General features: G+C 39.9%; 1 protein-coding gene across 3 annotated transcripts in view; it reads left to right on the forward strand.

Moving 5' to 3' along the window:
• Positions 1–16,361, forward strand: part of LOC108714053 (protein kinase C delta type) — a 31,737-nt gene that overhangs the window by 2,694 nt on the left and 12,682 nt on the right. For 2 of the 3 annotated variants that reach the window (XM_041589459.1, XM_041589460.1), the window contains exons 2-4: positions 66–138; positions 2,283–2,451; positions 3,198–11,095. In XM_041589459.1, coding sequence (XP_041445393.1) covers positions 8,031–10,886 — 2,856 coding nt within the window. In that variant the 5' untranslated portion in view covers positions 66–138; positions 2,283–2,451; positions 3,198–8,030 and the 3' untranslated portion in view covers positions 10,887–11,095. Of the gene's footprint in view, positions 1–65; positions 139–2,282; positions 2,452–3,197; positions 11,096–11,682; positions 11,843–13,665; positions 13,807–16,361 lie in introns of those variants that run through there. The other variant, XM_041589461.1, reaches the window with a different exon arrangement.

The raw sequence follows: 16,361 nt of genomic DNA on the forward strand, positions 1-16,361 counted from the left end.
ATTGGCAAACCATATACAGGTACACAACTAATCTGTCTTTTTTTTGTTTATTCCCACCCTTCCAGCTCCGTCGTTGCCGAAGTGTTAATTAGTTTGAGAAATTAAATGGTATTGGTGAAGGAACTTATGGTATACTATGTAAGTACCACAGACTTCTATACTACGGTATGTATGATAAATCAGTTCTATACTGGAAAAAATGAATGTATTTTGTCCACTGATTTTAACGATGGTAACTTCCCACACATAAACTTGCACCAAATATCTGAGTTTATCTGATGCCATAAATCCATTTTTGTAACATTCCCTTTTACTTTTTTATTCAAACTGAACTAAAATGACCGTGTATTGAATGTTTTGTCTAGATTACACTTAATTAAGGATTCCAAAGCAGGTGCCACATGAACGAATATGTTGTCCAGCATGGCCTTTCTGATTTAGAAAAGTCTCCAATGACATGCTGTTGAAGGACTCAATGCACTTCACTGCCATCTGTATTCTGCAGTGGTCATGGTAGACAAGGAACAGGCCCAGATTGGGATCCAAAATAGGGTGTAGCATTTCAGGTACACAGACACCCATGTGTGTTGGTGTAGACTTAGGCTATCTATTTGTATAGCTGCAAGAAAAACCAGGCAGATGTCCATGTTATAGAAGTGCCATTTAAGGCTGTGATTGGATCACCCCACACAATGCCATGGCCCATTCTGGCAGTTTCTGATTAGATTGTAAACACAATATGAAACCCTGTGTGAGGTGAGAACGAAATTGTGGCCAGTCTGTCAGTGAGACAAAGATTAAAAAATGTGCTTGTTTAGCCATAAACATCATTGGTCCTTTAAATGCCCTTTCTAGGCAAATTGGGCCTAAAAATAACATGGACATAGAATCTTGATTTTTTTTTGTAGGAAAACAAATGATTGGAAAATTGTTAGTTTGCAGTAATTTTAGAAACCTGCATATACCTGCACTCGGATCAGGACAAATGAAGCATCTATAATAATATAATAACATATAATTTCATTAAAATTTACTTTAAAAATGTGCATGATGTGAAGAGACCTGGATTCACACGTTTTATACATTCACACCCTTATTTGATTTAAGCTGCTTTATACTGTTTTAGGTAAAGTAGCACTATGACATCTTATTCCTTCCCAGTGTCCTTGTCACAATGTCTTTTCTGACATTACCTAATTCCAGAAGTCCAGGAAGGTGTGTTCAACCACTGCATTCTTAGACTGATCTGTCCCAGTAAAGGCTTTAGCAATAGATTATAAAGCAGGAAGGTGGTGAGGTGGACAACAGGGTGTCTAAAACTTTGGAAGATGACATGCCAAATAAAGAGATAAGCAAGTATGGTCTTTCTCCTCCCAAAGAAAATACTTTTATCTACAGATGCACCGAATCCACTATTTTGGATTCGGCCAAACCCCCGAATCCTTAGTGAAAGATTCGGCCAAATACCGAACCGAATCCTAATTTGCATATGCCGGGACATAGTCAGGACTGATGCATGGACACTGCCTTGGCGGGGCGCATCAGCTTATGCATACTTTGTACAAACCATGTAACTAAAAGTGCCTCTTTTTTCCAAATATAGGCGTTTTCCTTTCAATCTGTTTTTTTCCTAAAAGCTATATAGTAGGTGTGCTGGGTTAATTAGTTTTGTTCAATATATGATATAAACCACACACCCATGCACCCAACTGCTTTTAATTGCTACATGGGGATGAGCTGCATTTTTGGATTTTGTATATTGTATAGGGGAAAGTGGCTTCCCCTTTAATGCATGCTCTCCCAACCCTGCCCCACTAAATACAGTCCTGTAGTTCAAGAAGATGTTCACAAAAGCAGAATGGTTTCTTTGGAAGAGGTCATACCAAATAAAGAGATAAGCAGGTATGGTCTTTCTCCTCCCAAAGAAAATACTTTTTTCACATAGTCAGGACTGATGCATGGACACTGCCTTGGCGGGGCACATCAGCTTATGCATACTTTGTACAAACCATGTAACTAAAAGTGTCTCTTTTTTCCAAATATAGGCGTTTTCTTTTCAATCTGATTTTTTCATAAAAGCTATATAGAAGGTGTGCTGGGTTAATTAGTTTTGTTCAATATATGATATAAGCCACACACCTATGCACCCTGCTTTTAATTGCCACATGGGGATGAGCTGCATTTTGGATATTCTAACAATATATTTTTGGTCATTGCAGCCTTACTTTAATCCTCTCATCATTTTAAATCTTTAAACATTAAGGTGAGTTTTTTTCTTTAAGATTGATACGAAGAGCAATGAAATAGTTGCACTGAAGAAGGTGAGAATGGACAAAGAGAAAAATGCCTCGTACTGCGCATGTGCCAAAAAACGCTGGTTAAAGCAGGAAGAAGAGCGCTCGGGAGAAGATGGCGCCCTTGAACTCCGCAGCAGAGGACATGGAAGCAGGGGTAAGTTAAAACTTAGGGGCATTTGCCCAGGGGGGCAGGTAGGCCCGGTGGAGGAGGGAGGGGGGCCTACACAGGGGGAGGGTTTTTTCCCTGTACAGGTTGACTTCTCCTTTAAAACGGAACCTCTTTCCGTGTAATCAGAATGGGTGACCTCGTGTCAGCTGGAAAGACCTACTGGTAAATAAATCATTAGTGAGATTATTATATGATCCCCTTATATATTTATAGATAGTTATCATATCACCCCTTAAGTGCCTCTTCTCCAGCGTGAACATTCCCAATTTGGCCAGTCTTTCCTCATAGCTAAGATTTTCCATACCTTTTACCAGCTTAGTTGCCCTTCTCTGTACCCTCTCTAATACAATAATGTCCTGTTTGAGTGATGGAGACCAAAACTGTACGGCATATTCTAGATGGGGCCTTACCAGTGCTCTGTAAAGTGGAAGAATGACCCCCTCCTCCCGTGAATCTATGCCCCTTTTAATACAGCTCTATACCTTATTTGCCCTTGATGTTGCTGATTGGCATTGCTTGCTACAGCCAAGTTTATCATCTACAAGGACTCCAAGGTCCTTTTCCATAATGGATTTGCCTAGTGCAGTCCCATTAAGGGTATAAGTGGCTTGGATATTTTTACATCCCAGGTGCATGACTTTACATTTATCAATATTGAATCTCATTTGCCACTTCGTATCGTAATCCCTTTTTAAATATTGGAATGACATCACCTTTTCTCCAATCCATAGGTACCATACCAGGTGAAAGCGAATCTGACAAAATCAGAAATAGGGGCCGGTCTAAAACTGAACTAAGCTCTCTTAGAACCCGGGGGTGTATGCCATCAGGCCCTGGAGCCTTGTTTACATGAATTTTTATCGTCAACCGAGGAAAAGGTAACGTTGTAGCCGAGGAGAGAGAGACAAATTGATCCGCCAACCGGTAAGTCTAAGACCTCCGCTCTGGCCACGGAAAACATTCGATCCAAAGAAATTTGTGTGACTGCACCGACTCCACCGAAGAACATCCACATGAGAACCAATAGTTTAAAACTTAATTTTTTTAATAATGCAAGTAGTGGGCAGGGGAATGTGTAGCTCGACGCGTTTCGTGACTATTATGTCACTTCGTCAGAACACAGGTGCCATCTTCAGGCCTTACATATAAATACCATTCACCATTAAGAACATAAGAAACACCTGTTTAAAAATCACGTTCCGTGGATCTACACCAAGTATATGGGTATGTTACACCCACCATAGTATGAATGGCTACATGGCTAGTAAGTTACATATAATCAATTGGTTACATATAATCACATGGTACATAGGAGAGAAAAAAAGGAAACATAAAAATCAAATATGATATAATGCATAGATAAGAGATTGTATCCAATAAATATAAATAGTATGATAATTAATTATTCATATATATGCAATAAATAATCATTGTATCCAGACAGCATGACATAATATAGATTTTGAGGGAATTTATGAAATGTAAAAAATTGATCAATTAATTTATTAATTAATTAGTTAAATTAAATACCCAATATAGATACTACTGTCTTGAAACTTTTATAAATATCTAAAGGTTAAGTATCTACTCTAAAAGTGAAATCTTTATAGTTATATATCCTTCCAAGTTTAATGAGAAAATGTTATTTATGATAAGGGAAAGATAAAGATTGACATCCATTGATTCAGAAGAACAACCTAGCCTTCAGTGAAACAGTTCAGTTCCCATTCTCTATTGAGACCATTGGGTACAACCGTGTTGAGCTTGTATATCCAGAAGGCTTCTTTCCTAAGGAGAGGCAACTCAATATTCCCCTTCCGCGTATCTGTTGCTACCCTATCTATAATTTAGGGCATATACACATAATTTACTTCCATGACAATGTTTTGCAATGGTGGAACTCGAATCATTGCGTGATATACAGTGCAAATGGTCTGACAAATGTTTTCTAAAGGGTCTAATCATCTTACCAACATACTGTAATCCGCAGTGGCAAGTGATTAGATAAATAATATTACTTGTACTGCAGTTGGCGTAAAAGTTTATTTTATAACGCCTAGGATTAGTCCTACCAATAAAATCCTTAGATGGTCTCATATAATGGCATGCACCACAACGAGTACCCCCAGATCTGTAGCAGCCCTTAGTATCTAGCCAGTGGGAAGGTCTAGATGAATCAAATTCTGTAAATAGGCTGGGTGATAACATCGATCCCAAACTGGGTCCCCTCTTAAAGGCAAAATTTGTTTGTGTGGGTAAAATGTCTTTCAACTTGGGGTCCTGACCCAAAATTTTCCAGTATTTTTGTACTACCTAATGTAGATGGACACTATCACGTGAATACGTGGTTATAATCCTAGGGCAGTCATTATTGGTATTACTTTGGTATTTTGAATTTCTCTAAGATCTGTTATACTTTTTCTTTTTTTTTCCTCTCGATTGGCGGCCAATGCTCTATCATAGGCATTTTTGATATCCTAAAATTTGTACCCACGTTGTATAAATCTATCCCATAATAGCATTGCTTGATGGTTAAACGAGTCCCACATCGTACATATCCTATGTAAACGCAGAAACTGACCCACTGCGACACCATGCAATACATTAGTTGGATGGCAACTTGCAGCATGTAATAAACTAAATACCCCATAAATAAGTTCGCACACGATGGTGCAAATCGTGCACCCATCGCTGCTCCCCTCTTTTGGAGATAATAGGAGCCATTAAGCATAAAATAGTAGGTATTGAGAAGGTACTATAACGCCTGTAACAAAAATTCATTCTGGGTGTCAGAATAAAATTTCAAATGCTTTATCCAAAAACTAACCGCCGACATGCCACGTGTATGTTCAATCGAGGAGTATAAGGACGTTACGTCCAAGGTCACCCACAGAAAGGAAGATTTCCATGCAACCCATTGGATTTTGTTAATACAATCCATTCCCCTGCCCTCTACTTGCATTTTTAAATAATATATTAATAAAGCCGTTTAAGTTTTAAACTATTGGTTCCCATGTGGATGTTCTTCGGTGGAGTCCGTGCAGTCACACAAATTTCTTTGGATTACGGTACATTCATTTTTATTAAAGCTTTATGGATCATATCCGGAGTCAGCCACTGACTAGATTGAGCTGAGCCAGCAGTGCAGCTATGAAGTAAGCCTGTGAATTCAGAATCTATTTTAGGGTTGTTAGGGTTCTTCTGAACAGTTTTCCGCCCTATAGCCATAAACTTAGATTTTTTCCTGTTATCCAGGGCCGGGCCCCTAGAGCTAGACGTGCCCTAGGCAGGTGCCTAGGGCACCTAGCGGGTAATCTGGCCACATTTCAGCATGAAAAATGTTTGCACCAAAACCTGCTACACTTGTCTGCACCCCACCAACGCAATCTTGCTAGTGCAAACAGATGAGCGAGTGGCCAGCAAATTGGCTCTGTGTGGCACCTGCCTTAGAACCCAGCAAGTCCCATTTATTTTTAACTTCCATCATGCTTCCATCTGGCTTTACAACCCTCAGAAACGCTCTCTTTTCCCTCACGTCCCTTGGCAGCACTTACTATAGAGAGAGCTCCTCCTAGGGTAGGAAAACATCGCCCAGCATAATAAAAACACTCCTCCCCTTCCTCCCTATAAAGGTGCCTACCCCCAATACCCCTCAGTGTTTTTTTCCTACCGGTGAAGGATATATCGTTCCAGCATTCAAGAGGATACAATTAGGATGGGAAGCATGGGAGCCTTTCAGATGATTGGCCCCCATATTAAATTTGGAATAAGGAGACAGACGCCTTTCAAATGAATGTGCCTCTGTATTAATAAAAGGTGAATAAATGGGCGCTACTCAAATGAATAGCCTCCGTACAAAGAAAACTGACTGTAAGTTTAGGGCGCCGATCAGATGACCGGCCCCCAGCTTGTGCGCGTGGTGTGTGTGGGGAAGCGCAGATCGCTGACGAGTAGTGGAAGTGACGTCAGTCGCGTCACTTCCGGGTTATCGGCATATTACAGCATGCGGCATGGCGGCGGATCGACGCTCCTGGGTGTACACGCTGCTGTCTCGGTCCCCAAACGCTGCGCACTTAAGGCACAAGTAAGTCTCATTGTTTTATATATACATGGAGGCAAAATGAATTACTTAAGGAGTATAATAAAGTCCGGTTCTGCTTGTGTCTTTCAGTATGGCTGACACTGCACCGGAGAAAGGGGAAATAAAAAGCAAAACTAAAGAGAAGGTTAAAAATAAAGATACCCCAAATGAATCGCCAAAAGATAAGAAAGAAATGGCTAAGAGAATGTTGCAAGTTATTTGCTTGGGCTGTGAAGGAAAATTTTTGTCCACTGAAACAAATAAATTATGTGGGGCTTGTAAGGAAAAGATTAAAGGTACAGCAGGCACTGGCTCTGAGGAATTGAGGTCCTGGATGAAAGATGCAATGGTGCAAGTTTTTGAATCCCTTAGCCAGGATAAACAGCATAAAGATACACCTGCTGAGGAGAGCCTCGTTTATGATAGTATCTCCTCTGATGAATCAGTTGAACCAGGTCCATCAAAATATAAGCCAGATTCTGAGTCAGACTATTCAGATATGGAAGATTTTTTTCCTATAGAAGACATAGATTCTTTGATAGTGGCTGTAAGAGAAACAATGGGATTGGAAGATACTTCAGAACCACCTAAAAAGTCAAGTAAACTTTTTGCAAATATAAATAAACGTAAAGTATGTTTTCCACTGGATGATGCTATTAAAGGCAAAATTAAGAATCAATGGTCAAATTTGGATAGGAAGTTTATTCTTCAAAAGAAGTTTAACATGTTATTTCCTTTTGATGTGGCTGATTCTAAACCTTGGGATAATGCTCCTAAATTAGATCCTCCTGTAGCACAAACAATTAAAAGAACAACGCTTCCCCTAGAAGACAGCACAGGTCTTCGAGATCCGATGGACAGGAAAGCTGATGGGGCTTTACGGAAAACCTTTCTGGCAGCAGCAGCAGGATTTAAACCAGCAGTAGCTGCAGCTTCAGTGGCAAGATCCCTAAAAGTATGGATCACGCAGCTAGAGAAGGCATTGAAAAAAGGGGTGTCAAGAGACAAATTATTGGCAGACCTACCTATGTTGTCATCGGCAGCTGATTTTCTTACTGAGGCATCCCTAGCATCAATAGATATCTTATCTAAATCTACAGCATTCGCAACATCAGCAAGAAGAGCTATATGGTTAAAACCATGGATTGCAGATATAGCATCAAAGAATCGCTTACTTAATCTTCCATTTGAAGGAGAGAAATTGTTTGGATCCGAACTCGAATCTTTAGTGGAAAAAAAATCCGATGATAAGGTAAAATGTTTACCTCAAGATAAAAGAAGTGCTAAACGCTCCTTTCGAGGGTTTCGGACCTCCTATAGATATCGGCAGGACTGGAGAAATCAAAAGACATCGAAGGATAGATCCTATGGTCAATTCAGAGGACGGTCCAGTAGAGGAAGAGGCCGCACAAATTTTCATCAGCGACCATTTTCAGCATGACGCCAGACGAGTTGGAGGGAGACTCAAAAAATTTATAGCAGAATGGACAAAAATAACATCCGACAAATGGGTGCTACAAACAATAGAAAAAGGTTATGCCATAGAGTTCGAATCATTCCCTCCAACAAAATATATAAAAACATATCTTCCAAAAAGTCAAAAAGAAAGAAACGCTATGTGTACGGCGATTCAGGACTTAAAAGATCAAGGAGTATTAATCCAAGTACCTCAAGGAGAAAAATGTATGGGAGTATATTCTCAAATATTTTTAGTCCCGAAACCAAAAGGAAAATACAGAGCAGTCATAGACTTGAGGTATTTAAACAACTTCATAAGGAAAAAGAAATTCAAGATGGAAACGATGCAATCTACAATACAAGCCCTTCGAGAACAAGAGAAAATGGTAACACTAGATTTACAGAACGCATATTTGCATATACCAATAAGACCATGTCATCAAAATTCCTAAGAGTGGCTATAAGAGGCTCCACTTCCACAGAGCACCTTCAGTTTTCAGCACTACCGTTCGGAATATCAAGCGCGCCAAGAGTATTTACAAAAGTATTAGTGACCGCTGTGGCCTTTTTAAGAACACAAGGAGTCTCAATAATACCATATTTAGACGATTGCCTTATAAAAGCAGATTCCCAGTCTGTTCTGGAAGAACACATAAATCTAACAGTACAAATTCTTCAATCATTGGGTTGGATTATAAATTGGGAAAAATCCAATCTTTGTCCGTCAACAAAAATAAAGTTTTTAGGCATGATTCTAGATACCGGAATAGGCAAAGTTTCTCTACCATTGGAAAAGGCTTGCAAAATCAAAGACAAAGTGAAGTTGTTGCAAGAAAGGGAAGTGTCTTCTATAAGACAAGTAACAGAGGTCCTAGGACTTTTTTCAGCAGCCATAGTAGCCGTTCCCTGGGCCAAAGCTCATATGAAGGATTTACAGGAGTTTCTAAATACGATATGGGATTATCAGAAAAAGTCCTTACACAAGAAAGTTCACTTACCACAAGAAATAAGGAGGTCACTTACCTGGTGGGTACAGACAGGGAATTTAATGAAAGGAAATCAATTGTTCCCGGAGCCCACAAAATTGATCACAACAGACGCAAGCAAAAGAGGCTGGGGGGCTCATCTTCAAGAAATTTCAGAACAAGGAAGATGGTATGACAGATCTTTCAGCCAATTCATTAGAGTTGGAGGCGGTTTGGAGAGCCTTAAAATCTTTTGCCCCATATATAAAAAACGGAAATGTTCTGGTCCATACGGACAATGTAACAACAGCATATTATTTAAATCATCAAGGAGGTCTAAGGAGTCAAGATCTTATGCGCAGAGCAAAAAGAATATTCAAATGGGCAGAACGCAATTTAAACAGCCTTACTGCTCGACACATTTCAGGCCATTCAAATTTCAGAGCGGACTTTTTAAGTCGCAAAGATCTACATCCAGGAGAATGGAGTCTAAACCAAGAGGTGTTTTATCAGATTTGCAAAAGATGGGGGTTTCCAGACATAGACCTCATGGCATCAAAACAAAACAAAAAAGTTCCAAAATTTTTCTCACTGACAAGCGGTCAAGGAGAAGTAGCCGTGGATGCGCTGGCCCAACCCTGGAGTTTCAGTCGTGCTTACATATTCCCACCAATTCCATTAGTGGGCAGAGTGGTCAGGAAAATACGACTAACCCCAGCGGAAATAATTCTAATAGCTCCAGCATGGCCAAGGAGGAGTTGGTACTCAGAATTAATCCAACTATCCATAAGCCCGCCATGGCATTTGCCCAGGAGGAAAGACCTACTAACTCAGGGGCCGATCTCCTATGCAGACCTAACTCCATTACAACTGACCGCGTGGAGACTGAAAGGGATGCGCTAACACTACAAGGCATTTCCCCAGCGGTAATCGATACCTTGCTACATAGCAGGAAGGTGGTTACTAATAATATATATCAAAGAATATGGACTCTATTTCGAAAATGGTGCATTAAAAAGAAATTGTCTCCGGAAACGGCCCCCATTTCCATGATCCTGGACTTTTTGCATGATGGGTTCAGAAAAAATCTAGCCCCGAATACTATTAAAGTTCAGATAGCGGCGCTAGGAGCTTTTAAGAACTTGGCATTAGCAGAACAACCGTTAATAAAAAGGTTGGTAAAAGCAATGCAAAACATCAAACTAAAAAGCAAACCATTAACACCAGTATGGGATTTAGATATGGTGCTTAAAGTCCTTCAAAAAGCTCCCTTTGAACCATTAAAAGAAGCTACATTATTTTATCTTACAATCAAGACTGTATTTCTGGTAGCCATCTGCTCGGCAAGAAGGGTTGGTGAAATACAAGCCCTGTCCTGTAAGGAACCTTACTTACAAATTCTTCAAGACAGGATCATTCTTAAAGCAGACCCTTCGTTTCGACCTAAAGTTTCATCGAATTTTCATGTTAATTTTGAAATCGTTTTGCCTGATTTCTATCCGAAGCCTAAGAATGAACATGAAGAAAATCTTCATTTTTTGGATGTTAAAAGATGCATCTTAATGTATCTGAAAAAAGTACAGAAATTTAGAATATCTAATTGCCTGTTCATAACATATGCGGGTATAAGAAAAGGGAAAACCGCATCAAAGATGTCAATATCCAGATGGATAAAACAGGCAATTACGTTCGCATATACATCACAAAAAAAACCAGTTCCGCTTGGACTATGTGCTCATTCAACTCGGGCAGTGTCAGCCTCATGGGCAGAAAGTGCTGGAGTTTCTGTGGACCAAATATGCAGGACAGCATCCTGGTCAAGCTTCAAGACCTTCTCGAATCATTACAGGCTCAACGTGGGTACACCCAGGGAAGTGGCTTTCGCAAGAGCAGTCTTAGGTGCTGTAGCTAAATAACCCTCCCAGTGCTACTGCTTATCAACTCTCTATAGTAAGTGCTGCCAAGGGACGTGAGGGAAATAGGGAATTTAAATTGCTTACCGTAAATTCCTTTTCCCTCAGTCCCGAAGGCAGCACATTTTTTTCCCCCCCTTATTAAAAACCTTGGCATTAATGATGTGTATTGCTTGTTAATCACTGAGGGGTATTGGGGGTAGGCACCTTTATAGGGAGGAAGGGGAGGAGTGTTTTTATTATGCTGGGCTATGTTTTCCTACTCTAGGAGGAGCTCTCTCTATAGTAAGTGCTGCCTTCGGGACTGAGGGAAAAGGAATTTACGGTAAGCAATTTAAATTCCCTATTTCTTTAACTACACAATGCTGAGCAGTAATTGGTCCTCCCAAACACAGAGGGAGCACTCCTCTTGCAGCTTCACTAGCCAGGCTGAAGGGAGTTCTCTCCAACTCCAAGTTAGTTTTGGGATCTCTAGTGGATAGGGGAAGGCTGGAAAAGTACATAGAGGGAGTGACTTTGGGAAACAGGTGCTGGCTAAATTGTGTGTATGTGTGATATCACAGTGTGCTTTATGTATGCCTGCTTGGGAGTGAGTCTGTGTGGGTGTCATATTATGTATGTGAGTCATTGAGTATGTGCTCCTATGAGTTTGAGTTTGCCTATTTTTGTCTAGTGCAAAAGTGCATATCCTTTTTTTTTTTTAAAAAAAACACATTCTGTGAACATTTTTTATTCTATTTACTGTTTTCTGTAGCTTTAATGATTTTTTTGCATCCTTTTTTATTTATTTTTTTTACAGAAAATTGCCTGTATGATATTTGCATATGATCCAACCACCCCACTAAATGATGGTTCCAGACCGCCACTTGTTACTAGAAGACATAAGAGCCAAGCGCCTGGATACCCTGTAAAAGTCTTGCTGCAACTTCTTCAACAATGGGTCTTCACCAAGGACCACAGTAAGAGATAGTCAAAGATACAGTCTGAAAAGGAAGCACATAAAAGCTAATAGTGCAGCAATTTAGGACACATATAGCAGTGTATCTATTAACATTGGAGACAGAGATCACTGGTGATGTTGCCTGTAGCATCCAATCAAATATTTGCTTTTGTTTCCTAACTTGTAGGTGACCAAGTCTTATTAGTCAGTGAGAAATGGGAAGGTCCTTTTTCATACAATCTGTCACATGGTGGGTGTCTGGGGCGTTAGCTGACCTTTAAAGGGAAAACTTTGTTGGAGCGTATAAAAATATCTTACAGGCAGCAACCCATATGTAAATCTCTGTTTCATAAGTATATTTATTGCTTTTTTTTTTTAATTCTTAGCAATATGTCCCCATAGTTGTATTATGTAGCATTTTGCCATTTTAATTACTAAAATCTGCCCTTGTATGAGGCACTATGCTCACTCACAGACCAAGGGTGTGCACACATGCTAGGTTACATATCAGACAATAACTGAATGGATCATTTTTCCACCTAAGACTGGTCCTACTCCCCCATTTACTATCTCTATTAATGGCATGCTCATTTACCCTGTCAGCTCAGTACACTGTCTGGGGGTAATCTTTGACTCCTCTCCTTTTCTGGTCATGTTAACACCACTGTCAAAACCTGTCACTTTTTCTTACGCAATATTGCTAAACACCTGCTACAGCCAAGATGCTCATGCATGCTCTCATCCTATCCTGACTGGTTTACTGTAACCTTCTACTCACTGGTCTCCCTAACTCTCATCTCTCCCCTCACTCTGTAGTAAATACTGCTGTCAGAATTCTCCTTCTTTTATCCAAAAGTGTACCAGGCCCCTCCCCTGCTAAAGTCCTTAGCATGGCTGCCTATAAAACATAGAATAACTTATAAAATTCTCCTCATAAACTTTAAAGCCCTTCATTCCTCAACACCTTACTACATCTCATCTGTTGTCTCTCTCTATGTTCCTGGTCGAATCCTCCGATGCTCCCAGAACAACCGTTTGGTTGCACCCCCCACTGCTAATACTGTTTCCCGCCTCAAATCCTTCTGTCGTGCTGCTTATATTTGGGATGCCATTCCTGAATTTCTACAGAGAGAATCCTCCCTCTATAACTTCAGAACTAAACTCAAAGACTACAGTACCTCTTGGAGCATTTACATAACTGGGAGCTTCCTGAACTGGGAACTGGCACTTACATGGCACTGTCACCCACTGTAATATCAGCACTTAGTATCCCCTGATTTGTGTCTGTAAGTTACCCTCCCTCTTAGATTGTAAACTCTATGGGACAGGCACCTCAATCCTCTTGTCTCCTTGACACTAAGCACATAATCTGAACTTTATATTTATTTGTATTGTACTTATTTGTATTCATTATTGCAATGACCCCGTTTGTTCTTCTAACTTATTGTTCTGCTGTTGCAGTGATATGCTTTGAAAGAGCACTATACAAATAAAAATATACACACATACATACAATAAATGGACAGTATGCATTTTTTTTGTTACAGTGAGAAACAGCATTAGGTTGAACAGTTAGGTTGAAAAATATAGTTAGTAAAATATAGCACTCACTTCCTGCTTTGCAATGGTTGTTCTGCAGGAATGCTCCACTCTGATATTTTGGGTTAAGCCAAGCTTAGTTATGTGAATAGCAGGATCACCAAATACTTGCCTTTGAACAAAATACTTAGGCCTTGTTCCAAAGGCAGTTCTGGGCAATGCTATACAAGGCTGCTTACATGATTTTGCATTAGACTCTATGGATTCTTTGGTGTATTGCTTTTTCTCTTGCTTCTATCCTAGGCCTGTACCTTATGCAGATGCCCCAGGAAGACTTCCACTTAAATTCAAGAAAAGAGGAAATAATGATAATGATATAAAGGTGAACAAGGACACGTATAATATGGATAAAAATAGGCTAGCCAAGAAGTCATCTATAACCAGGTATCTATATTGCCTGTCATAGAGATAAACCACTATATGCTGCTCCAGTTACTGATTTATGTGTGCATCAAAAGTTAGAACTAACCAGTTTTACTTTCAGCAGGAACAGTATAGGCATAATGTAGCTCTTTCTGTAGCAGTAGAGTCATTTTCTGGAAGAGGTACTAAGCCTAAATAGTGAGAGTCATAGTGGTATAACAGTACGCTCTACGAAGTGTAAGATAGCTAGGTAACTAACATGGGCAGCTATGGCCCCAACTAGGAGTTAGTGGGCATAGTGTTCCCAGCGGGAATCCCACCAGCCAGGGCTTAAGTGGAGAGGCTGATCCAGATAGAGCCGGCAGGGCCCAAGAGGGTTGCCTGTGAGTGTGAGTCCCCCCTGGCAGTGTGCAGTTACAGGAAGTGTCATATGGAATGCTGGGAGATTGAGCCCTGTGAATGTGCTGCTGCTTAATTGAAGGCTGTGAAAATAAAGAGAATGTGATTGAACTACAACTCTGAATCATGTGTGTGTCACTGAATGTTTCCCACACGCAAACGGTCAGTGGTACATCAAGGGTTAACGAGTACAGCACAGGAGATATTTGCCCCCCCCACTTGCACCCTACACTTGCAGAGTCAGTGCAGCACCACCAAAAAGTGTCCAGAGTGAGCCATTTCAGTGAATTCCAGGCAGCAGTTCCTCTCTCAGTTCAAATGATAGTAATTTTTTAGATTTCTAACTGTAAATCTTATTTTTATTTCAGTTGTAGATCAAGTACAGGGAATTTGGTTAATACATGTCCAAAGATATTATGATTTATTTTTTTTCAAATGTATATTGATTTGTTAGCAGTTCATGTCTTTGCAATTTAAGATCTTTTGGTTTGGGGTTTAGATTAGTTTTATTTCTGTGTAAGAAAGTTATTTCTACATTCCAGAATCCATTTTATGATTGTTGCTTTTGAATGTGAGCTACATGCTAATAATCAATTGCAAACTCACTGAACAGTTATGTCTAATGTGGTCCCCTTAAAGTCGCTGACTAACTCAGAGTTAGAGAGCTGAAAAGCAGTTCTGTTCTGTTATGTTAGCCATCTGGTCACTACAACCTTTATACATTACATTTTTGACTAACTAACTATATTTTTGCACAGCCTATTTACCCTGTTTTTACTTTTACACCAAATTGTTCCTTTAAAGTAAGGGTCAAGGGCATCCCTGATATGAAACCCCTATATTTAACAATAGGTTTACCCACATAATTCCAAAGTATTCTACTGAACACTTTGTCCCCATTCAGAGAAAGAAGTAGAGAAGTCATCTAAAAATATTCTCATTCTTAATGATTTTTAACATTAGCAAATATTTGATTGGTTTAGTTGCATTGAAAATCCTATAATAACATACTTATGGTTTCATTCTAATAGTTGTTTAGGGTTGCATTTATAGTTCAGCTCTTTTGAAATGATCATATTGCTACTTTTTATAATTTAAAATAGCAGCAACATCCATACATTATTTAGTCAATAGCTCCCCCCCCCCATGTAAACATGGTAGCACCCACATTCAACATAGTCTGGTGCCAGCCATGTTTTCAACAGTCACATGTTGGCAGTTGGAGAGAGAGGAGTGAAGGAGCTAAAATGGAGAGGAGTATTGTGAATTATTTTGAGCTTAGAGAATTTCAAGTTGAGAGGAAGCGAGGGAGAGTTGATGAAGATGGAAAGAGTAAGAAGAGGAGGATGCTGGATAAGGAGGAGAAAGAGATTAGCAGGGAGGAAAGCAGTCAGAGTGGCAGCAGAGGACTTGGAGGAGAGAGGAGGAGAAAGGAGAGTCTTGCAGGTATTAATCGATATCAAAACATTTTTAATGAGTTTTAATTTACCTGGAGTGACTTTCTCTTTAGTTATACAAAGAGGGGGTGGTAATTTGGCCAAATGCCCCTAGTTAAATGCTGTTTTAGAAAATCTTGCTCTAAGGTATTTGTCCCTAGCTTTTGACTGGCCAATATACCATGTGGGGGTCTGATCATAAGGGAGTTAGGATTTCCATATCCTTTTGCTTATTATTATAAATAATACAGTAGATTAATATATGAAATACTTGGTCATCTAGCAAATACTTGATCATCTAGTGATAGGGTTGTGAGTGACTTCTGGCCATGATTGTAACCATTCTAAGCTTGGATCCACAGCAGGCTCCTTCATCTCTTAAAGACAGTTTAACTGACACAGGGGTAGCAATTTAAAGTAGATAACATAAATCATAAAAATAAATCCTGCCCACTGGATACTACCTTCACACATTTGATGAGTTCCCTCACTTAAACTAGGCTCGTTGTGGACTACCAGTAAGAAAACATATATGTTAGGGTAACCCCTGTACTCATGATAATTCTTTGGGGATATTGCTCAGCCTGACTTTCCTCAGTTGCTCAGTCACTCAGACTGTTGGTCGCTTGAATGCTCCCTCTGCTTGTTGCAGTGGCAGGCAGCACCCCAGCCCCTCTGGGAGTTCCCAACACAGACAGATAGTCTTCCTGCTTTGAGAGACCTTCCTAAGTTTTCCACAAA

Source organism: Xenopus laevis, chromosome 4L (assembly GCF_017654675.1).
Source record: "Xenopus laevis strain J_2021 chromosome 4L, Xenopus_laevis_v10.1, whole genome shotgun sequence".
Classification (NCBI taxonomy): domain Eukaryota; kingdom Metazoa; phylum Chordata; class Amphibia; order Anura; family Pipidae; genus Xenopus; species Xenopus laevis.